Source organism: Panthera uncia, chromosome D4, assembly GCF_023721935.1.
Source record: "Panthera uncia isolate 11264 chromosome D4, Puncia_PCG_1.0, whole genome shotgun sequence".
Lineage (NCBI taxonomy): Eukaryota > Metazoa > Chordata > Mammalia > Carnivora > Felidae > Panthera > Panthera uncia.
The window spans coordinates 39,138,720-39,162,432 of NC_064807.1; the positions used below are offsets into that span (position 1 = coordinate 39,138,720).

General features: G+C 42.4%; 1 protein-coding gene across 1 annotated transcript in view; it reads right to left on the bottom strand.

Annotated features, from left to right (window-relative positions):
- FREM1 (FRAS1 related extracellular matrix 1) overlaps positions 1-22,863 on the bottom strand; it is a 137,104-nt gene extending 114,241 nt beyond the window's left edge. The window contains exons 1-7 of the mRNA XM_049635133.1: positions 22,141-22,863; positions 17,500-17,594; positions 15,086-15,387; positions 13,533-13,729; positions 6,488-6,811; positions 4,483-4,591; positions 1,367-1,498 (exon numbers count right to left, since the gene is read on the bottom strand). Coding sequence (XP_049491090.1) covers positions 1,367-1,498; positions 4,483-4,591; positions 6,488-6,811; positions 13,533-13,729; positions 15,086-15,387; positions 17,500-17,594; positions 22,141-22,428 — 1,447 coding nt within the window. The 5' untranslated portion in view covers positions 22,429-22,863. The remainder of the gene's footprint in view (positions 1-1,366; positions 1,499-4,482; positions 4,592-6,487; positions 6,812-13,532; positions 13,730-15,085; positions 15,388-17,499; positions 17,595-22,140) is intronic.
- Positions 22,864-23,713: the final 850 nt, after the last annotated feature.

Consider the following 23,713-nt stretch of genomic DNA (forward strand, 5'->3'; position numbering starts at 1 on the left):
AAGCCCACTGGAATAAGTGATTAAGCATTTGTACAATGGACATCACAGTTTACTCGCCCAATAGCCCCTTTCTGCTTCTTCGCCAGTACCAGAATCCTAGTGTTATTTGGAATGGTAATACGACCATTTGAAAATACTCAGTTTCCCAGACCCCACTGCATCCAGGGGGTAGTATGTGACTTGGTGGATTTAAGTAGAACCCACTGTATCAGGTTCCTGGGGAAAGTTGTTAAAGAAAACAAATTAAGCGACGTAACTTTTTTCATCATCCCTTCTCTTTCTTCCTTCCCGGGATGCAGACCGGAAGTCTGAAGGTGTAGGTGCTATCGTGAGACCACTGTCAGGACAGAATGAGCTGGTGGCATCATGGATCTGGAATGCCTACCTCTGGGCAACTTATCACGTGAGGAAAATTACTCTTGAGTTTCTAAGTCACTGTCGTTGGGTTTTCCTTACATGCAGCTGAACATCCCCCTAAGCTGATCTCCTACTCTCCTAGGATGACTTCACTTTTCAGTTCAGAATTCCTAATCACAAATGATAATAAAAAAGAGCTCTCTTTCTGCTTTATAGTTAGGAACACCAAGAGGATAATTGAATTAAATCCTCTGAGCTCATTACACGGAATGGACTATGTTATGTGATAGCAGGATTATTTTTATTAGGGATATTACCTTGTTAACTACTACTCTTATAGTTATACTATAATTAACATAATAACATAATTATACTAATAACATAATGATTACCAAGTATTTAAAAAACTAAGTTTTTCTGTTCTTTAATACATTCCTCTGAATCAGAGAAACGAGAGGGAAATATTTTGTCTTCCCACTGGGATAAGCTCATCAGTTAAAGAGTATGTTTAGAAGGAGTCCTACATGGCATGTGAGATTTAAATAATGAGCTGAGCACAAGATGCTGCTTGTGAATTGTCATCCACTGATGGGAGCACCCTAACACAAAAGCGAATGGTTTCAAGAACTCCACGCTTTCCGGATATGACAATTCACTTAGAAATGAGGCCCAGGAGGGGCACCTGGGTGGCTCAGTCAGTTAAGTGTCCGGTATTGGTCCAATTCATGATCTCATAGTTCATGGGTTCGAGCCCCCACGTTGGGCTCTGGGCTGACGGCTCAGAGCCCGGAGACTGCTTCGGATTCTGTGTCTCCCTCTCTCTCTGCCCCTCCCTCGCTCACGCTCTGTCTCTCTCCCTGTCTCAAAAATGAAGTAAATAAGTTTTTTTTTTTTAACTTTTAAAAAAGAAATGAGGCCCAAGAGATGCTATGTGTATCCTGTTAAATATGATCTGCTTTTGGAGAAAAGACTCTTGGGTTCTCTTCTAGGTCAGAGGTTGATCTTTCACCTCTTACTGTAAGCTGTCCATGCTGCAGGCCACCCACGGTGACCAGCTGGACAGCACGGATGTCATCATTGTCAACAATCTGAAACTGTTCCCAAGTGATGGCCCGAGACTGCCCCTCCAGAAGATTCAGACCTACAAGAGAAAACAGAAAAGTGTCCTGGAAAGTTCTATGACGTGCCAACCTGCCCACTTGAAGACAAGATTAATGAATTTTCACTCACAAAACTAGCTGAAAATTGTATCTTTGAAAGCTTTTTAAGAAACTGGAGTTTAGCTTTTATTTTTAGTAACATTTCCGCATCTAATACTATTAACCCCAGCCTGATAACTGGTTCCTTGTGATATATATCAGTTGGAGGCACGGTGGTGCCAGAAAAGAAACCCGTAAGGAAAGAATAGATGTTATGCTCACAGGGGTCTCGTTCAAAAATGTCCACAAGGCATTTTTCAAAGGTGACATCCAGATATTTGAAGTGGGCAAGAGAATCAGAAGAGCTTTTCCATATAAGCTATGAGTGCAACAGTAGCCCACAGGACAGAGAATGTAACATGGCTACATGTGCAAATACAGAGCTACGGTGTTAGGGGAGTGGTTAATGGTCTTGAACATGAAATGTCTGACACTTAGAAATGAGGGCTGAATTTTATTCCAGGCTCGAGGAAAGAAGGAACTTCTGTAACTAAAGGAACTGAAATAAAACCTTCTCCTTGGACCCAGTATGCTAGAGGAAATCTGGGGAGAGGGGGTTAAGTGCTGCTTAGAGCAGCGAGATACAGATTTGGGATGGAACACTCCAGTTAGAAACAGGGAGCTGAGCATCATCAAGCATTCCCATTACTCAGTGGATCCAAGAGCTGACAGATTGCCAAGAATCTTGAAAGGGAACAAAGCTTTTTAGGTTTTTAAGTTGATAAAACTTAAAGGCGATGTACTGGCAGACCCACTTACATTTCCCCTTAAACCTGCCCAGCTTCCCCTGCCTCCCTGGCTATGACCGTGTGCCTGCCTTCTCGCTGCAGCAGCCCATAAGGGTCCCCGCAATTGTAAAGTCCCGGCTGCCACCACTGACTCATCTTCTGATAAGGCTGGTTACGTCAATCGTCCTCTTGGGCAAGGGCCAGGTTTTGGCATGACCTCCCTTGTGACCGTGGCCGGGTCCTATACCATGAGACCCCGGAAGTTTGTAGCAGCTACAAAGAAGAACCAGGCAGCACATCGTGGACATGTGGGGAGTTGACATCCAGTGAAGCAAACTGACCACAGTGAGACAGGAGATGGGGAGGAGCTGAGAGAGAGACTACTCACCCTTTCCCCAGCCCACCTCTGGCCCTTCCCACACACACGGTGCTTCCATTTCCACCTGGAAACACCAGCCTGACTGAACAAACAACTTCATTTTCTGATAAACTCAGTCACCCTCCCTTTTTATTTGTTCCCCCACAACTTCCTTTCCCTGTTATTCCTGTTTTCAGTATAGGGTTAGTGCCTATGACCTGCCTCAGGGGCTGTTTGCTAGGGAACCTGGAATAAGACATACACTATGATGAAAGGATGGATGGATATGATGGATGGATGGATGGATGGAAGAAAGGAAGGAAAGAAGGGAGGGAGGGAGGAAGATGAAAGAAAGAAAGAAAGAAAGAAAGAAAGAAAGAAAGAAAGAAAGAGAAAGAAAGAAAAGAATGAAAGAAAGAAAGAAAGAAAGAAAAGAAAGAACGAACGAAAGAAAGAAAGAAAAAGAAAGAAAGAAAAAGAGAGAGGGGGAGGGTAGAAAGGGAGGAGGGGGGAGAGGGGGAAGAAAGAAGGGAGGGAAGGAGGGAGGGAGGACAAGCACATATAATCTCTGCGACTCATAAAAGGGTTTTGAAGCCCAGACTGTGTGCTACACATAGGACAAGGCATCACGGGACACAGAGCAAGCAAGAAGTATATTATAACAAGATATTAACAGTGATTCTGTCTTTGCAGTGGAGTAATGAATGATTCCATTCATTCATTCATTACTATTTCATTCATTCATCCATTATGATTTCATTCATTTCTATCCATTCCCTATTATTATTATTATTATCCACTAATTCAATTTATTCTGTCTGATACACTTTCCAAGTTTTCAATGATGAGCATATATTAAGCCATAATAAGTAAAATTCCATTTAAAAAAAAGATTCTGATGTCCAAAGTAGCCAAAACCAGATTTGGAGCTCTCTTAACAAGCCTGGATTTCACAGATCACACAGGCTATGAATAATCTGTGCTCAAGCCATAATCCACTTAGTATATGATTATTATAAAGTTCAGGTTGCCAATTCTTTCCTTTTATTATCCCTCTAGCAGAGGTAGAGTGGGACATCTCCCAATGTTCTCCATCATGACCCAAACTCACACACATACAAACACGTGTGTGTGTGTACCTGCATGCAGGCGTGCACACACACACACACACACACACACACAGAGTATAAGCCACCACCTGAGGATTTAAATCAGACAGAAATATTTTCCCCTTCACAGAGCCTACCACCACTGCTTATAAGTAGGTCTTGACTGCTATCAATGGAATCAGCGGGAAAGGGGAAAATCTTCATTCACCTTCCACATTTACATCTGATCTAAATATATACCTTGCATCATAAGACCACTCGGAAGTGACCTTCTTTTAAAACAAATAAAGCAGTTTAAGCTCTTATTCGTGTATTATGGCTTCCCTGCATGTCCCCACAACAGGACAATGAATTGGTCTCCATTTTCCTTCCCTTTCTCTGAACGGTTCGAATTAGAGACCTTTTCCTTCTCAGTCCAACTGTAGCTCAATATCACAAATAGTTACTTTTTGGCCGCATTCAGTTAAAAGGTGTCCTTTTGGCTTATTTCCTACAGAGGAAAAAAAAAAAACGTGGCTTCACAGCACAGGAGTCCTGGTTTCAAATTTCTCAGCCCGCAGGCAGGAAAAACAAAACAAAACAAAAACAACTATCCGATACCCTTAACTTGGCTGGGTTTCGGTTGCCTCATGTGCGAAATGGGAAGAAAAGGACCTTTCTTTCCCGACCCATGCACTTTTCCTGTCTTCCCTTCAGGGGTGTGCTGCTTAATGCCTTACACTGAACTTCACCTGTGTTCCAGGACACTCGCGGGGCATTCGTATCCGCTGTTCTGATGGAGATGTGGACTGTAATGGGTGCGCTCCTCTCAAAGAAGAAGTCGTAAGCCTCCACCTCCACCTGTAAACAAACAGTTGCATAGGAATCACACGTCGATAATTTATAGCTACAAAATACCATTATTCCCGGGGTATACATCACACCTGGAGGCAAAACAGATATAGGTTCAGCCGTCGCCTGATCTCATTTTTTGACAACCTCATCTCACTTTTTCAGGCTCTAGATCTTGTTCCTCAGTTAACAGTATTTTAAAATTTTCGTCTCCATACAACAAGTTCGTAATTTATGAATTTTCATGGCTGAAAGAATGGACCTCCTTGGCATTACAGTCCAGGGAAGGGGCGGTTAGCTCCAGAAGCATTGGCCATGGTTGTGCTCTCGGGGCCCCATCCCAGGTGGCTGAATGACCCCAGGGCTATAAATAGGGTCTATAAAGCACCTCATCTCCACTGAAAAAATTGAGAGTCACCTTCTAACAACAACAACAACAACAAAAACACACATTTGGACAGGTTCTGCTTTAAGATTACATTGTACGATGTCAGAAAACGCATACATGAAGCAGCCAGAGTAGCTGTGCTTTGTTTATGAGCTCGAGGTAAAAGCAGACGTCTGATGAGAAATTACTTCATCATACGGAAGGAACGAGAGGTGAGGGCAAGCATGAAAAAAAACAGCCACCATTTACTCTTAGGAAATGAAGAAAAGAAAAGGACGACGTTTGTAGCCTGAAGTCTTTTGCCTGCCCTGGAGGCTAAATGCAGAAAATGCCTAAATTCGGTGGAGGACAATTTGGAATCCCAGGGCCACTCATTTTCCTTAATAAGCCTGAACTCAAGTCTGTGTCAACCCGCTCATTTAAAATTTCCATCCTGTTTGAATCAACTCACTGGTAGGTCTACAGGTTGGTTAAGCATTATTATTGCAAGACTGTAACCAGCGGCTCTCAACTCCCATCTGAAACCAAACAGGAGGAAAGAGGCTGGAATAGTAGCAGACGGTACTTAGATTAGGCAGAGGACTTCCCTGACAGAAAGTGTTTGACAGGGAAATTAGTCGTCCAGTGAGACTATAAAGTCTTCTATCCTGAGTCAGTGCTATTCGTTAAAAGTAAGGATCCCAGTAAAACACTCCCCCCTGAAACAAGAAGGAATAATAGAATGCATTAATGAAAGGATTGTAGACAAAGTCATCTCTAACTCCAATGGTCTCTGTAATGCAGGAAGGCTTTCAAGGATGCCAGCTCAAACTGGTGAGCTCTGTGCCACAAGTGGTCCTCAGAAATATTTTGTAGCTGGCACAATTTTAAAACTTTTAAAACTCTTAGTATGTATTATATATTTATTTATTTATTTTTTTAATATGTATTATATATTTAAAAATCGAAACACTGAGGGGAGCCTGGTTGGCGTCTCTTGGTTTCAGCTCGGGTCATGATCTCACGGTTCGTGAGTTCGAGCCCTGCATCTGGCTCCGCGCTGGCAGTGCGGATGGGATTCTCTCTGCTTGGGATTCTCTCTCTGCCCCTTCCCTGCTCACTCTCTCTGTCTCTCTCTCAAAATAAATACACTTAAAAAAATTGACACATTTTTACAAATTTACAGATTTCCAATGTCTCTGCAGGACAAGAGTTATAACTACCCGGTATGTCTGTTTGCCTGTATTCTTACAGGGTAGCAGTCATCGGAGCCCCGGTGCACCTGTGCCTTCTAAACGGCCAGCTCTTTTCAGTCCCTGCAGTGTCCCTCCCCCTGCCTCCCCACCCCAGCCGGATTTGCTCTTTGGATCACCTGCCTGGCTCCTCTAGGCATCTAGAGGAGCCTCCAGATTTACCGTGATGGATTCTCCTCTGAGGCAATGACTGTACAAACTCACCTGAAGGTTAAGGGAAGTGGCCTCTCTGAGAACTCTGTAAATACCAAACAGGCTGGAAGCTTCGTCTCCCTTTCTTCTTACCTCGTAATGTCTCCTCACAGAATGGCTGCTGTTTGGCGGCTGATAGGCTATCTGCATGTCGCTTAGATCTTTCCAGGTGAATGAGGAGATGGGTCTGGTGTGATCCCACAGATGAGTCACGTAGCCCTGGGGTGGGGCCTTAGTAACGTTGAACACCAGCAAGGGCTTGGGCGTCTCATCCTCTTCACAGTCCAGAACGGCTGTGGTCAAAGAGGTCAGGATGAACTGATCCACTTCCAGAATAAACATGGCCATGAACGCAGCCCTTGGAATCTGATTAGGAATGCCGGCTCTGATATAGACGGGCAACCACGCACTCTCTGACTTTTGGAGGGGAAAGAAAATATGAGGGAAGAAACAACATAAGTAAAGCTATCACATATCTGGTTAACAGGATGGTAAACGGTGTGTCCTATAGTGACCTGAAACCTGGCTGCACATGAGAATCACTGGAGAGTTTTAAACATACACTAAATGCCCAAGCCCTATCTCCACGGGTTCTAATTTACTTGTTCCAAAAAAGGGACAAGAAAACTGGCATTTTTTAAAAAAAAATTTAACATTTATTTATTTTTGAGAGAAAGAGAGAGAGAAACAGAGCACAAGCGGAGTAGGGACAGAGAAAGGGAGATACAGAATCCGAAGCAGGCTGCAGGCTCTGAGCTGTCAGCACAGAGCCCAATGCGGGGCTCAAACCCACGAACTGTGAGATCATGACCTGGGCCGAAGTCGGAAGCTCAACTGACTGAGCCACCCAGATGTCCAGAAAACTAGTATTTTTTTTTAATTTTATTTACTTATTTTTTTAATTTACATCCAAGTTAGTTAGCGTCTAGTCCAACAATGATTTCAGGAGTAGATTCTTTCGTGCCCCTTACCCATTTAGCCCATCCCCCCTCCCACAACCCCTCCGGTAACCCTCAGTTTGTTCTCCATATTTATGAGTCTCTTCTGTTTTGTCCCCCTCCCTGTTTTTATATTACTTTTGTTCCCCTTCCCTTATGTTCATCTGTTTTGTCTCTTAAAGTCCTCGTATGAGTGAAGTCATATGATATTTGTTTTTCTCTGACTAATTTCACTTAGCATAATACCCTCCTGTTCCATCCACGTAGTTGCAAATGGCAAGACTTCATTCTTTTTGACTGACGAGTAATACTCCATTGTATATATACCCCACATCTTCTTTATCCATTCATCCATCGATGGACATTTGGGCTCTTTCCACACTTCGGCTATTGTTGATAGTGCTGCTACAAACATGGGGGTGCATGTGTCCCTTTGAAACAGCACATCTGTATCCCATGAATAAATGCCTAGTAGTGCAATTGCTGGGTCATAGTGTAGTTCTATTTTTAGTTTTTTGAGGAACCTCTATACTGTTTTCCAGAGTGACTGCACCAGCTTGCATTCTGAAAAAACTGGTATTTTTAAAACTCTCTGGTGACTCTAACATGTAGCCGGGGTTGAAAAGGGACAATAGTTTTGGCATCAGAAGGAAATGTCCTTTTGATTCTATGTCCAGCACTTACGATTTTAATCAAGCTATTTAATTCCTAGATCTTTCCCCCCTCCACCCATTTGTGAAATGGAAATACTGGACCCCCAGATAAGTCACATTCAGTATGCTGAACACTGGATATTGGACTAGAAGTTGTAATCTGTATGCAACAAAATGTTAAAAATGGAATTCTTTTTGGCTCAGGCTGAACTAAAGTTCCAATGAAAGTGACAACAGATTTCAAAGTGAATGTGATACCAATACTATGGGCAGAATTTAGAAAGCAGATTGTCTAGAACCAGTTCCAGACTCTAGAACCCTCTCACTCACTACAAGAATAGAGAAGGGTTGAGAGGGGAAGAGAAAGTTTTCTTCGTAGAGAAGAGTGCATTGCTGTGCTGAGTCACTCCTTTGGTCCCCAACCCCACACACCTCCGTGGAGCGGAAAAGTGGGCAATGCTATATTTGTCTCTGGTATCCAGTGTCCAGAGAGAAGTTTCCTTGAGACCAGCCTTAAAATGTATCTTTTACAGGTAAGAACACAAAGGACTGATGCTCATACAGGAGGAACTAAGTAGCCAGACGCAGAAGAATAATGGTGTCTGTTCTGGGATCTGCCTGTAGTCCTTGTTTGCAGCAGAGAAAAATATCTGAGTGCCCCAGATATGGGCCAAGTGGGACAGAGGATTGGTGTGGGGTCATCCTGGACCCTGACATTTTGGGTGCTTCTGTGAGAAGGCAAAGAATCCCTGCCACAGGCAGCTGGAGATGGGAATCATCCTAGGAGCTATGGGAGGACTTGCAAGTGAATAGTCAGAAACGCCTCCTCTGGAGATGAGATCCACCAGTAGGAGACATCCAGGACCGGGGATCCCCAGAGAAAGCAGGAAACTGCCCTGGGGACAAAGAAGCAGCTTGAAACATTTGCCAGACTTAGGGGGCATGAAGTCATATTCTATCAGTGTCTCATTCAACGCTCTCCCCACCGCTCCCCAAAAACTGGCCCCCCCAGGTCAGAAGTCCTGAAACTAGCCAGCAAAACTCCTGAGAGAGAAGTACAATAGAGAAAGAGGAGACAATCACCCCTCTCCCCTCCTGCTGCATGCTTTATGAAGACAAATTAATGATACGCTGAGACATCTCAGGGTTTAGAGTATCTATTTTGCACATGCCGTTAAAAAATAGAGTCATAATTTGAAAATTCAAGAATGGGAAAATCACAATATAAAAGGACTGGTGCTGAACAATAAGACCATCTCAGCCTAGGGTTAAGCCTAAATAAATATGTTATTTTAGACATGTTAACAAAATGGATATGAACATCAAAAAGAGCTTACTTGAAATAAAAGATAGATGATATAAGAAATAACAAATATAATAACCGAACGCTAGAACTAAAATTTTATTTTTTTAAATGTTTACTTATAAATGTTTAAATGTTTATTTTTTTTTAAATGTTTAGTTTCATCAGAAGAAAGAGCGAGTGCACAGGAGTGCGTGAGAGCAGAGGAGGGGCAGAGAGAAAGAGAAGAGAGACTCCCAAGCAGGCTCCGTGCGCTGTGACTGCCGTGCCCAACACAGAACTTGAACCCACGAACCATGAGATCATGACCTGAGCTGAAGCCAAGAGTCAGAGGCTCAACTGACTGAGCCACTGAGGAGACAACTAACATTTCAGATTGCATAAACAAAGGTGGGGAGATGGGCAATCACTAGGAGAAAGGATAAATAGGACCGATCCTCATCATATATAGGAAGGAGCCAAAAAGACTCATTTCATTTTTTGTCTTAAATTTTAAAAACTTAAGTTAAACAATGTTTTCAGTTTTCGAACTAAATCCCAGTAAAACATAAGGTCAGATAAACGACTTTCAAATAAGTGAAGAAAAAGGCATAGAAAATATAATCTATATTACAAGACAAATTTTTTTTTTAGTTAGCAAGAGAACATAAAACAAGATGATAGAAAAAATTTATACCCATTATTATAAAACCATAGCTTATATTCCCATGTTCAAGACAAATATTCTGAAATTAAATAGCTAATTACTTATGCCTTATAGGAGAGGCATTTAGAATAAAATTGCATACAAAGATTAAAAGCAAAGGGACAATCCAAAGTTACCATGTAAAGAAAAAAGCAGAAGTGGTCATCTTACTTTCAAAGAAAGACGAATCAAGGCAAAAGGCATTAAAAAAGGACAGCGTGGGCAGTTGATATTGATAAAATATACAAGACAAGGATTCTTATAGGAATCATTATATTTAATATTATTCTGGCCAAACCAGTGGAGAACATAGCAAAAATAAGAGGAATAATTACTGAAAAAGAAAGGACAAAATTATCATCATTAGTGAAAGATATAATTATGGTCTTCAAAAGCCCAAAGAATTTAAAAATTCTTGGAATAATTGAATTCAAGAAAGAAGTCAGATAAAAAGAAAATTATACCAAAAAATAGCTTTCCTATTTATCATCAGTAACCAATGAGAAGATATAATGGAGGGGAAAGTGCCTATTCATAGTAATTTCCCAAAAGCACACTGCCTTGGACAGGCCTTAATAAGTATGCTCAACTTACATGAAGAAAACTGCAAATTTTACAGAAACACATCAAAGAACATTTGCCTAGATGAAGCGAGATCCCTCATTTCTGGATAAGAAGGCTCAGTATGCTAAATGTTCTAATATTCCAATTACTTCCAAAATAGCAAACAGTTTTAATCCAATCCCGATAAAACTACGTAGGGCTTGAGAACTACGTATAGGTGAGAATGGGTTAGGAAACTTTGAAGACAAGTGATAAGGAAGCACTTGCCTGTAAAATACTGAAGTGTATCATTGCCCTTTTATATTTAGAATGAATGATACTGGCACAAGAATAAGTAGGCAAATCTAAGGAACAAAAGAACTAGCCTTGAAGTCATGTACATAATATTTTCTATGCAATAGAAGCAGCATCAAAAATCAATGAGAAACAGGTTAGTTCTTCAATACCAAGTGCTGAAATCTTGGCTACTTGGGAAAAAAACTGTTCCTGTGTTTCGCAATACTACAGAATTCATTTTGGGTAGATTACAAAAACAAATGTAAACAAGAAATCCTTAAAAATCTAGAAGAAATTATGGGTGAAGTGTCATTTAGTTACTTGATGAGAATGGACTGTACAGGCATAAAAATGATAAAATAACAAGATTTTAAAACTTCAAATATAGTATAAATTTAGTTGCATGAAACAGAATCAACACTGTTGTACCTGTCTCCTTACCATGTGTATAAGTGTGTGTGTGTATAAAAGGGTTGAAACATAACTCGTTTTGTTTTCTTATTGTGCTTTCTATGCGGTTTTTAAAAATTATTCTCTGCAGTGAGCATATTGTTTTGATATTCATAAAAGAATGTGTTTTATGACATGCCAAATTGCCTATGGAGTAAGTTAACTAATAAAACAAGAAGGTCATTTAAAGGGGTAAAATCCCAATCAAACTGATCTGAAAATATAAACAAACAAAGTCCTAACTCAATATAGAGATGTAAAAAAAAAAAAAAAAAAAAAAAAGAAAAATCAGTCGGGGAGCCACCTAGGTGGCTTAGTCGGTTAAGTGTCCAACTTTGGCTCAGGTCATGATCTCATAGTCCATGAGTTCAAGCCCCGCATCGGGCTCTGTGCCGACAGCTCAGAGCCTGAGGCCTGCTTTGGGTTCTGTGTTTTCCTTTCTTTCTGCCCCTGCCTTGCTGGTTCGTTCTCTCTCTCTCTCTCTCTCTTTCTCTCAAAAATAAAGAAATATTTTTTTAAAAATTTATTAAAGGAAGAAAAATCAGTCAGGAAGAAAAATGGGTCTAATTTTTTTAATGGAGATAAGAAATCAATAAAAGTGAAAGCTTTGTGTCAAAAAGACAAAAAGACATCTACAGATAGGAGGCCTAGCATTTAGTCTTGGCTCAGTCATACAGCCACATATGTATGGACAAGGCATGCAATTTCTCTGGCCACCACCCTACAAGGGGTTGGGTTACACCAGTCGTTTCCAAACGTAGCTGATGATCCATTTTTTCCTGGGTAGCTTCTTTAACTGGCAAAACATGCATGGTGCTTACTATGTGCCAGGTGCTTTGTAAGTATCATCTTGTTTATTTCTCCCGCTTACTCTCAGAAGTAGGTTCTCTTATCCCCGTTTTCAGGTTTTAACACCTGAGGCATAAAATCCAAAGTCAGAGAGCTAGTTAAATAGACATTGGAACCCAGGCAAACTGGGCCCAGTGTTCATGCTCTTCGCTACCGTGAGGCTCAGAAATCTATCCTTTAAGATTCTCCACGTTATTTACCTAATCAATATGACCAGACCATCTATCTCAATTCTAAAATTCTGTGATCTTACTTTATTATTTTCTTATCATTTCTTGTCTTATCAATTCCTTGGCGGGGGCGGGGGGATAATAATGTTCAATATCTGAGTTTCTTAGGAGGAATCCTAATGAGAAGTCAAAGTCTGAAAGATGGAGGTCTTTCATGAAGGCTACCGTGGATCATCTTAGGTCAGCATGAAGTCTGAGCTGTTTTAGCTGGTGCACAGCTGCTCAGCTACCCAAATAAACCAATTCTAGAGTATATGAATCAGTGGAGTAGCATGTTAAATATTTCATATAAATTGCTTTCATCTTCTACCTTCATGTCAGTGTGAGGTCAATAGAAGGGAAGGGCGGAAGATTTAAAAGAGATTGAGCGACGGAGGAGGCGTGGGGGGACTGCCTGTCTCTTTGATGACCTAGTCCTCCATCTCAAAGTCTGGAAGAATGAAAAGGATATTATCTACTATACTCGTAAAAATGGGACTAGGTTTCCCCTTCTTCCTAGTTTCCCATGGACTTACCTAGTGGATGTGTGCGCCCCCTCATTTCCTCTAACGGGGGAAAAGAGGTTCTATAAAAGAAGGGGGAAATGAAGCCTCAAAGAGAGGGTGCTACAAAAGATCAAATGACAAGCTGAAGAATACTGAAGGGGGAGGAGGAAGAAGAAGGGTAGCATGTAACTGGCCCCAGTCCTTCCTCCATTGCCTTAGTGGTGGCAGAGTTAGAAGAGAGTCGGGGAGGAGAAATTCTAGACTGACAGTCTGCACAAAGGCTCCATCCAATTTTAAGCACTCACGGGCAGAACAAGCCTGCAGTTCTTTTTTTTTTTTAATTTTTTTAAGCTTTATTTATTTTTGAGAGAGAGAGAGAGAGAGACAGAATGTGAGTAGGGGAGACACAGAGAGAGAGACACACAGAATCCGAAGCAGGCTCCAGGCTCTGAGCTGTCGGCACAGAGCCTGACGCGGGGCTCGAACCCCCGAACCGTGAGATCATGACCTGAGCCGAAGTCGGACGCTTAACCGACTGAGCCACCCAGGCGCCCCAACAAGCCTGCAGTTCTCATGCGTCACTGGACAGTCCCACCCGCAATGGCCCAGGAGCTGTCTGTCCCGGCATGGCAGTCAGCACGAGCAGCTCCATGGAGGTGGCTCTCTTGCTGCGGTGGGGGACAGACACAGAACCCCGAACTCTACCTTGTATACGATTTTACTCCTGGCATCTGTGAGGTCCAGCCGGATGGAGATGTAATCAATGTTGGGAGAAGGGGGGTCCGTGTGTTGGTAACGAAGCCCCATCAGCAGGAACTCCTCACAGCTCACTTTGATACTTCCTGCTTTCTTCAGGCCCAGGCTACAGCTTCCACCTGGACACTTCAGGTCTGTTCGCAGTTCTAGAATGGACAGCAGTGAATTAAGAGAGTCACTTGAGCATGACTGTGAAATGTAAAAAACTAATCCTCCCTCCCATGGAAAGTTATTCCCTCTCACTGCCTCACGAACACCCTCATATACCCTCTAGTCATTCACGGAGAGGGCTGGCATTGTTCTAGGACCCTGTTGTTTCTTTTACTGAAAAGAATAATTGACCAGTTGTCTCCTGAGATCCTTGCCCACCAAAAGTCACACTGAGAGAAAAAAAATCATAAAATGCATGTTCTGGTGCTTGAATATCCTTGACAGATAGGCCTCTGGGTCACGACTGCCGCCCATCGTCCAGCACAGGCCTTCCTTCACTGCATCCGCTTCCATGGCTTCTTCATGTGGTCTCTCTGAGGCTGTTCTACTCACTGAAATTCTCTCCCTGCTGTGCTCGTCACACCCTCAAGTCCAGACACCCTTCCAGGTCCGCTTAGTCCTTTTCTTAACCCCCCCTTTAAATACTCTGTAACCACCTCAGCCAACCTGATCTCTCCCACTAAAAACCATAATCATCTCTGCCATAGTCTCTCTGTCTCTGCCCGGCTTCATAGTTCACTCTTGTGGGGTAAATGACACACATAGGCCACTCACTTTTCCAGTGACGTACAAAATGAGTATTCTACTTCTTAACCAGATGGTTGTGAACCCTAAACAAGAGCACTTCGTGTGCTAGCCTGCCTTTAGCTGTAAATTGTGGCCCAAATTCAAGGCATTACTGTGATCGTGATTATCCCTTCTATTTCTTGGCCTTCCCATAATGCCTAGAATACTATTGTGCAGATAGGAGGTGCCCAAAATATACTGATGAAATGAATAACAGAAGGAACATTGTCCATCAACTCTTCCTGATTTCAACCACGGCTACCGCTATGCTCTACCTCAGACTTATTAATAATCAAACAGTATTTAATAAATACACCAACTACTCTCACGACCCCTGCCATTGCCACCATGAATAATAACAGCTGACAATTACGGAGCACTTGCTGTGAGCCAGACACGGTGTGAACCACACTTTGTGCACGGGGTCTCATTTACTCCAGCTTTCCACAATCCTGTGAGGCAGCTACTCTCCTTACTCCTTTTACAGAGGCTTGTTGCAGTTAAGTAACTTACCTAAAATCACCCAGGAAATAAATAGCAGAGGCAGTTTTCAAACCCAGGTCGTACGGATCCCCAAGTGCATACTCTTCCCCACTAACTGACATGTTTCAACCAGCAACAAACACGTTCTTAGATCAAGTCCAACTTTTTGTCCCAGTGGAAAATGACTATTTCCAGATACATCAGTTCTCGTAACATTCAGGTAAGTACTCAAACATACATACGAGATTCAGGGAAAAAACTGTGCGGCTGATCTCCACGAGGTTTTTCTGGCCGAGGCTCCAGCAGGACCACCTGACCGTGGGCTGGCAGCCGGCTTCCCACAGGATCCAGCCTGACTGTGCACTCCAGGCCGGCCGCCCCCTCGTAGTCAAATCGGAGCACGTTCTTATCAATGGCTCGGGACAGGCCATAGAATTCGGACACCTCCAGTACGTTGTTACTCATACGGATGATGTTACAGTCTGGTTCCAGGAGATAGACCCGCAGGATAAAGGTTTCCATGAAGGTATCCGTCTCAGTAAATCTGTGGAGAGAACAGAGCAAAGGCAGTATGTACTGGTGCTCAGATACTTCTGGTATCTGTGAACTGACTTGCTTTGAAGCTTAAAGATTGCCTTTATAAGAGTTTGGATTTCTACTCCCAATCTCTGTCCTCGTCCGTTCATCTCCTTAGCTTGGTGTCGACTCCCTTTCCCGCCATCTCCATCCCCGGGATCTTTCTTTCAACACCTTCTCTCAAACCCGTCATCCGTGCTGATATGTAATGACTTCTTGGGAGCTCAGAATCTCACTCCCAGCACATGTATCATTTAAGAGTATCAAGCTCATGCAGTTTATGGGCCGAATTGAGATTCAGGAGTGAAAGGGTGAGGAGTTTCTGCAGCATCAACATCTTCTTGCTCTTCAGAAACCCACGAGAGGCACTGTTAATTCCATTTACAGGTGAGAACAGCAAGGCACAAAGGCCAAGCAGCTTGCCAAAGGGGCCGAAGAGGAGGTGAGGAGGGAACAAGCATGTTCTCTGATTTTTCTGCCTCCACCTCCTCTGAATATTCTATTTCGAATGTCCTCGAGACCAACAACAGCAGCTCCTCTGCCTCAGCCCTTCTCCGGTCCTGCTCCTGCACCCTCTCTGCCCCTTGGAAACTCCAGGAGTGGGAGCAGTCAGAACTCATCAGCTTCTCCAGCCCTTCCAGGCAAGCTGTCCGAAGTTCGTTTTTTAACTCTGCAGTCGTAGAAAGATCAAACCACCCAGTGTGCTGGTTATAAGGGATCCTCGGGTATTGTTTCTTTTTTTTGAGCACAGCATTTTGTTCCCACCTCTCTTTCAAGACTTGTTTTGCATTACAAGTATCTACCCTTATTTTGGGTCAGCCTAGGAGCATGGCTAGGTCCATGTATCCTCACCTTCGGGTTTCCTATGCTCAGCATAGGGCCGTGAGCTATAACAGGTGATCATAAGTGTCTATAGGATGATTCACTGTTCCAGCGTCCTCTACAAAATGCTTTGTGTTACGGTAGTACTTCAGGGAAATACACACTAGGATATTTTAGCCAAATATTCATAACGGTGACAAAAATAAGTAAAAAACTATCTAAAAGCCTATCCCATCTACTGAATTGTCAGTCACCTCTATGAAGTGAGTAATATCATAACCATGAGCTTCCTTTTTAAATTAATTTTTTACTGAGCTATAATTCATATACCCTCAAATGCACCTTTTTAAAGCATACAACTCAGTGGTTTTTAGTATATTCACAAGGTTGTGCAACCATCACAACTATCTAATCCCAGACCGGTTTTATCACGCCAAAAAGAAATTCATAGCCATTAACAGTCACTCCCCATGTGCCCTTCCCCAGCCCCTGGCAACCACTAATCTGTGTTTTTGGATTTGTGTTTTCTGGATGCTGCATATAAATGAAAAGGTATGTGACCTTTTGTGTCTGGCTTCTTTCATTGAGCATGATGGGTTCAAGGTCCATCCATGCTGTAGCCTGAATCAGATCGTCATTCCGTTGCATGGCTGAATAACATTCCAGTGTATGGATATGTCACATTTGGCTTATACATTCATCAGTTAGGATTTCAACTTTTTAGATATCACGAATAATGCTACAGTGAAGATTTGTGGACAAGTGAAAATATAGGTTATACATTTAGGAGTAGGACTGCTGGATCACATGGTCACTCTGCACTTAACTTTATAATTGATTTTCTTAACACTTCTATCATTTAGTATGTTTAAAATTAGAAGCTACTGTACTACTTATGAACTAAGCAGCTGATAATCAGAATGAAGAATACCTTTCAGCTTTGGAATATATTTTCCTACTTCTCATTAGGAATCTGTATTTTGCAATTTTCATTTCCTGTTAGAAGTAAGAAGGTGGATCACCGGAGGTGATCCCCTAAAGGGAAGCAGGACAGAAATGTGCCGCAGAAAAGCCGCCAGGACGATGATACAAATCAAGGTAATTGAAAGTCAGCTACAATTCTTGCCTCATCTACTTAGGTCCTCAATTTCTACTGATGACTGTCTTCTTTGGAATCTAGTAACTAGCCTCATGATAATATCTATCTATAGAAATAAAGCCTTAAGAAGTACACAGAACGGTAATGTGTGCTGCTTACCTGTAAAGTCTAAGCTTCACTGTGTCTTCATCAAGAATCGGGCAACCATTGTGAATATACTTTACTTCATTAGGAAGGAAATGGCAGTCAAAGACCTAGTTCATGTGAAAAAATGGATAAATATTTGTGAAAAAAAAATGGTACAAGATTTGATTTTTCTGGCAGTGGAATACTGCCTGGGGAAATTATGGCCTGTGAGTGGGGTGTGCACATGTGTGTGTGTGTGCGTGTGTGCACGTTGTAACCACCACCATCCACTGTGCCCCTCTACCCACCCCTGTGCCCGCTCACCATCCTGCTTTCATACAAATGTGTCTTATTTTGAGAATATCGAAATTATGAAAATCTAAGCAGATCAAGCAGATATATTAAGAAGTAATTATCTCTTGATACAATGATTTTTATAGTCTATAATACACTTAACATATGGTTCCATTTGGGGTGCCTGGGTGGCTCAGTTGAGTGTCTGACTCTTCGTTCCGGCTCAGATCATGATCTCCCGGTTTGCGAGTCCCGGCCCTGCATCGGGCTCCGCGCTGACGGTCCAGAGCCTGCTTGGGATTCTCCTTCTCTTCTCTCTCTGTCCCTCCCCTGCCCGTCCTCTCTCTGTCTCTCTCGAAATAAGGAAATAAGCTTTAAAAAAATTTAAATATGGTTCCATTTGTCAAAATATTATACACCCACAATGTTCAGGGGTTCATAACAATTGAGTTAAAGAGGTCTACCTGGGTGTATGCATGAAAAGGCATGCGTTACCCCTCAAACACACTGTATTATAAATATTATGCATTTTTTCTTTTCCTTTCATTTCTTTCTTTTCCAGAGAGCACTTTCATATTCAAAATTGGAACCACCGACAACGGACAGCGTTGGGGTTGATCGGGGCCAAACACAACCCACACGTGTTTCTCATACACTTGCAAAAGGCTGTGTTATTGGTTACATAATGGAGGAAATGGTTGATGAGACACAGAGCAAACTAAAGGTAATTTCTTGTATTAAATAAAATTATCATTAACTGTATCACCTCACTCAGAACCATTCAGGAAATTGCTCACTGTTGTGTTTGGGGAAACCTAATTTCTAAAAGAAGAATATCCTATCCCCATCACACCATGACTCTTGCTCTGCCCAATCTCATTTGGTAGAGGATTAAGAAATACCCCTGAGGCATTCACACACCATCACTGTTGAGTTCACGGTGTTTAGCTCATACTTTGTCACAGGCTCAATCATTTACAGACATCATCCTCCCTGAGAAGACTTTATTACTAATACCAATGATCTTCTTTTCCCACAGACATCATTGGTTCCTCTTTTTAACTGACAACAAGGAAGGAGATAAAGGAAAGACCTTCCCCATATCATTGACAAATAGTCATGGTGATAAAGGGACAATCTGCTTTGTTAAAAGAAACATCTGTTTTATGTTTCGTAATATGTTTTCCTTTTATAAAAGGCGACAACCATAATTGTCCATAAATTTACCAACTAAAACAAAGGAGAGCTAAATCCTTTTCTAATTACTGTCTAGCCTTGGTTTTTTCCACTTCAACTGCTTTTCAATTACAATTTATAATTAAATTGTCACACATTCCTAACTCATTACTCACTTTAATGACAGTAAACTGGTTTAAACTAGAGATGTTCTCTTACTGCTGTATTTCCTAGTCAAAAAAGCAAGCTCAGCTCTACACTGAGGTGCTTTCCACCCAGGAAATTTCTTGCTTTGAAACAGGTGTGAGAAGTGCTGTGCATGAGGCAGTCTCATCCTAAAACATGAGGAAAACATATTGCCACCGACCTTATCTAATTGACTATATCAAGAGGGTTATCTAAACAGAAGGTACTAGCATGCGCCGGTTGAAATCCCTTTCCAAATATCCAATAGGAAAATGAACCTGTTGGTCCTAAGACAAACTTCAGTAATGAAATGAAAACACTAATTGAACAGATGTTAAACAAAACATTTTCTCTGCAAATCAAATAAAACCGTTCATTACACAGTGGGGTGTTGTTAATACAGTCATCTTGCTAGAAATGGGTTCACATAAGCCTTGCTTTCGACTTACTGGTAAGTGCTATTAAAGAATAATGTTTAGGCTTTGTGTGTGTGCACACGCATTTGGCTATGCTTAATTTCAAAAACGCCATAAGAAATAAATCCCTGGGGAGGGCTGCGCTGAAAATAAGCACACATTCCAAAAAAAAAAAAAAAAAAAAAGCCAGACTTTACTTAGGAATCTGGTTTCTGTTGAAAGTATCATCACAAACGGGGAAGATCACCTGGCAATTTGAGAAACAAAGTTTTCTGGATATATAGGTTTCCTTATGGTACAAAATTCCAATATTTGGCAGAAATATAATAAAGTTCCACAGTTCAATGGCCTCTTTTTTCACACAATAAATTTTAGAAGCTGTAAGTCACACATTTTCTGTAGACCATTCAAATCCATTTGAGATGCCTGGTTTACCTACGGAAATGCACTCACGGAACATTTTCTTACACTAAGCCACAGCACACGAGGGGACAACCTGGGACTTTTCGGAGCCCCGTCCCCAGCCTACCCATCCAGACTTGCCTCAACCAGGCAGGCATGTTGTTTCTGCTCCATATTCTTCCTAGTAACCGGATTTTTGCCTTAAAATCTGAGAATGTTTGGAATGGAGATGACTTGGAGAACTATTCCGATCCTTATGAGAAAATAAGCGTTTTACCTAGTTGTAGTAACTTAGATCCCCTTTTGCCCTCTGGTATCGCAGAGCCAGCCAAAGAGTGAAGACCATTAAAATGGCACCAAAAATAAATAATGGAGACAGTTTCGTTACTTTCAGAGAAAGTACTATATGTGTGTGTGTATAAGTCACGGGCTATTTGGGACTGGGAGAGGATACGTCTCAGAGACTGGCTTACGTAACAGCATATTCTCCCCAAATTGCCATGCTTGGGGCCAGAGCTGAATACAGATGGACCACAGGTTGCCCCAGTGGGCAGCAGGAAGAATTGTTTTCTCTTTCCCCACAAGATATTCAGCCTCACTTCTAAATAAACGTTGAACAATTTTTAAAAATACGTTGATTGGAAGGGTTCCAAATGATGAGTTCATCAGTCTTTATAAGGCACCCACATATATCCGTGCAGCTCTAGGATTAGGGTCCTACATTACTCTCCACAACTCCAAGGAGGTGCTTTTAACTCCGGAAATTGGGACTCCATTTTCTGCAGCTGACTTATTCATGTCACCCACTCATTGCATTAAGCACATCTGAGCTCTGGATATGAGCTATCCCAGGTCTCTCTTCCTTCCCCGACTGGTAAGTTCCAATCAAACACACTTCCACAGTGCAAGTCATGTTGCAATTACCAAACACTTGGGAATACAACCCCTTCGGAGCGAGGGCCATTATTGTGTACCGACGGGTTTCAGGTGCCCATTGGATGCTCGGACTTACAAAAGAAAATCTCCTGGGAAATTGGAGAGAGACATTTGGTTGCTATCACTTCAGGAATACTCCCTAAGTGAGGACCCTCCATAGAATTCTGATAGGTTTCTGAATCGGACTGTATTCTGAGTGCAGTAAAGATGTCCATTTGAGTTAGCATCTATCTAAGTCTCGCCAGCCCATCTCTACAACATCTAGTACCACTGTTGAATAACTTCCTGCAATATGATTCTTTAGACAAATGGAGAAGAAGATTCATGTTCACAGTTCACAAATAATGGGTATTTTTCCAGAAGCAGCAGCAGCAGCCGGTGCTGAATATTCTCAAACTTGTCTGCAATGGAAGTTAAACCACAGTAGGAACAAGTAAGGAAACCAGAAGCAATTTCCTATTTTGTACAGAGATAAACTCCTACTTTAAGCAAATACAATATAACACAGACTTTTTAAAATCCAATGGATTAGAAAGTAACTCTTCATCCTACAAAAGGACTGTGCATAGAGTACTCTTAAATGACAAGGTCTCCAAGGTCTTGACTAAAGGGAAATATTTTTTTGACAGACATTTTTAAAGAACAATGAATAACTATTTTTTTTTAATTTTTTAAATGTTTATTCATTTTTTTGAGAGAGAGAGAGAGAGACAGAGCATGAGTTGGGTAGGGGCAGAGAGAGGGAGACACAGAATCCGAAGCAGGCTCCAAGCCAGATGAGGGGCTCAGACTCGCAAACCGGGGCCATAAGCGAACCATGAGATCACGACCTGAAGTCGGACACTTAACTGGCTGAGCCACCCAGGCACTTTGAAGAATAGTGAATATTTAAAGTGAAGTATTTTCACCTCTTTTTTCCATGTCTGTCCTCCTACTTAAGGGAACGTTCAAGTGATGGACAGAGATGAAAATGTCTTCACGTTTTACTTTTGCTATCCTGCGGTCACAAGTGTGGCCTAAAACACATCTTGAAATCCTGATGTCTTATCCAAAGGCACCCTGACTAGCAATGGATGAAGTCACTTGGGGCAGGAATAATCCCATAAAGACTGACCATATCACACCACACAAGAGACTGTCCACTCCAGCCCTTGGAAGGCTGTCACCGCTTTGTTTTCTCTCTGTCTCTGTCTCTGTCTCTCTCTCACACACACACACGCGCGCACACACACACACTCAATAGAAAATCTCAGGTACAACCTACCTGTGGAGTGAGTTTCCCAACCCTCTGGGTCATTGGCTCGTTCATCACGACTTCTACTTTGCAAGCATCTTTCTCCTTGGGGATGGCAAACTTCAGGTCATCCCCCAACAGGAAGGCAGAGCTGCCCTTCATCACCCTGACCCCACGGTTAACACTGATGAAGGTGGGACCTGCCCAGCCCGGCAGCAGCAACAGCAGCAGCAGCAGCAGCAGCAGCAGCGGCGGCGGCGGCAGGGCACGGGGCCCTCCCCAGCTCCGAGAGCTCATGCTGTCAGGGGCCAGCTCCATTTGTCCACCGGCGAAATCCCTTCAACAAAGGAGGGCTTCTGTGCTTCCCCCAGGGATGTTAGCTCATAGTCCAAGGGGCAGGGCAAGGGGTCCGGACAGTGTGCCCCAAGATCTTAACATGCCCCTTTCATTTCAAACTCAGACAAGGAGGCTTTTCAGGCAGTCCCGGGGCTTTTAATAAAACTCGCTGATCACTCCTGACAACGCCGGCAAGATGAATGTGCCTCCCAAGTGCTTTTCTAATCCTGCAAACGAGAGGAGAGGTTGGAGGGAAGCGACAGAGAGACCAAAAGGTTTGTGCAGCTATTCAAAAGATCCCTGCCGGCAAAGGCATCTTTCAACCTGCCTCTAAGTTCAGCTAAATTAAAAACAAATAAACGAACTTGACCTCCAGCCCATCTGAAAGGCAAGGAGGCCGTTTCATTACGCTGCCTGTAACTCCCGCTTCCAAGCTCGACATGCCCCAGTTGGGATGTCACTTGTGTGGTCCAACAGGAGTTAGCCAGCCTCACTGCCCAAGTGCAGTGTTTGTTTGGTCACCGCGTTCAGAGGGAGTTGAGCTCTGCTCTGTTTCCTCGTCAGTTCAATGAGAACTACAGCCTAATTTGTACAAGAGAGCTGTCGGTTATTTGCACACTGTTTTAAAAGCTGATTAATTCTAAATCATCTCTATCCAGATAAGAAACAAGCCTCCTAATCTGTCGCCTGCCACAGTTATGACTTTGCTGGGCAAGGAGACACCTGAGAAACACTTGGGTGGAAATTGGAGAACAGATTCGATCTTCTAAGTGAACATTTGGACTTCTGTTTACATGTAAAAGGGAGTAGGGATCAAGTTACATAGCTTCAATAGATACAGCTAACTCGGTGTATACATGCATATTCGTATTATCTATGATGCTAATTACATTATAATGTACTGAATTTGCACAAATGGGGTCTTTGTTTCTCCTTCAACCGCTTTAGAATTTCAAGATTATTTCTCTGTGTTCCCTAACAACAGACAAGACTCTACCAAGTACAATGTATTGCAATATATCCTTAAGTTCAGGGTATGATTGGGTGAACCAATGGTGGTTTCTTATGCCCGTAGGGGGTCTTTACATTTTAATGATGCCAATCAATTTCTGTACAGAACCAATGGATACTGAAATAAATGTCTGATCAAAAGGTGTACCCAAAAGTTCACATCTCATACATCAAGGGAAGATTCATTCCCTTGTCATTGTTTGAAACCTTTCACTTTTGAGGTAGCACGTGACATGTGTCACCTGATATCTGAGGG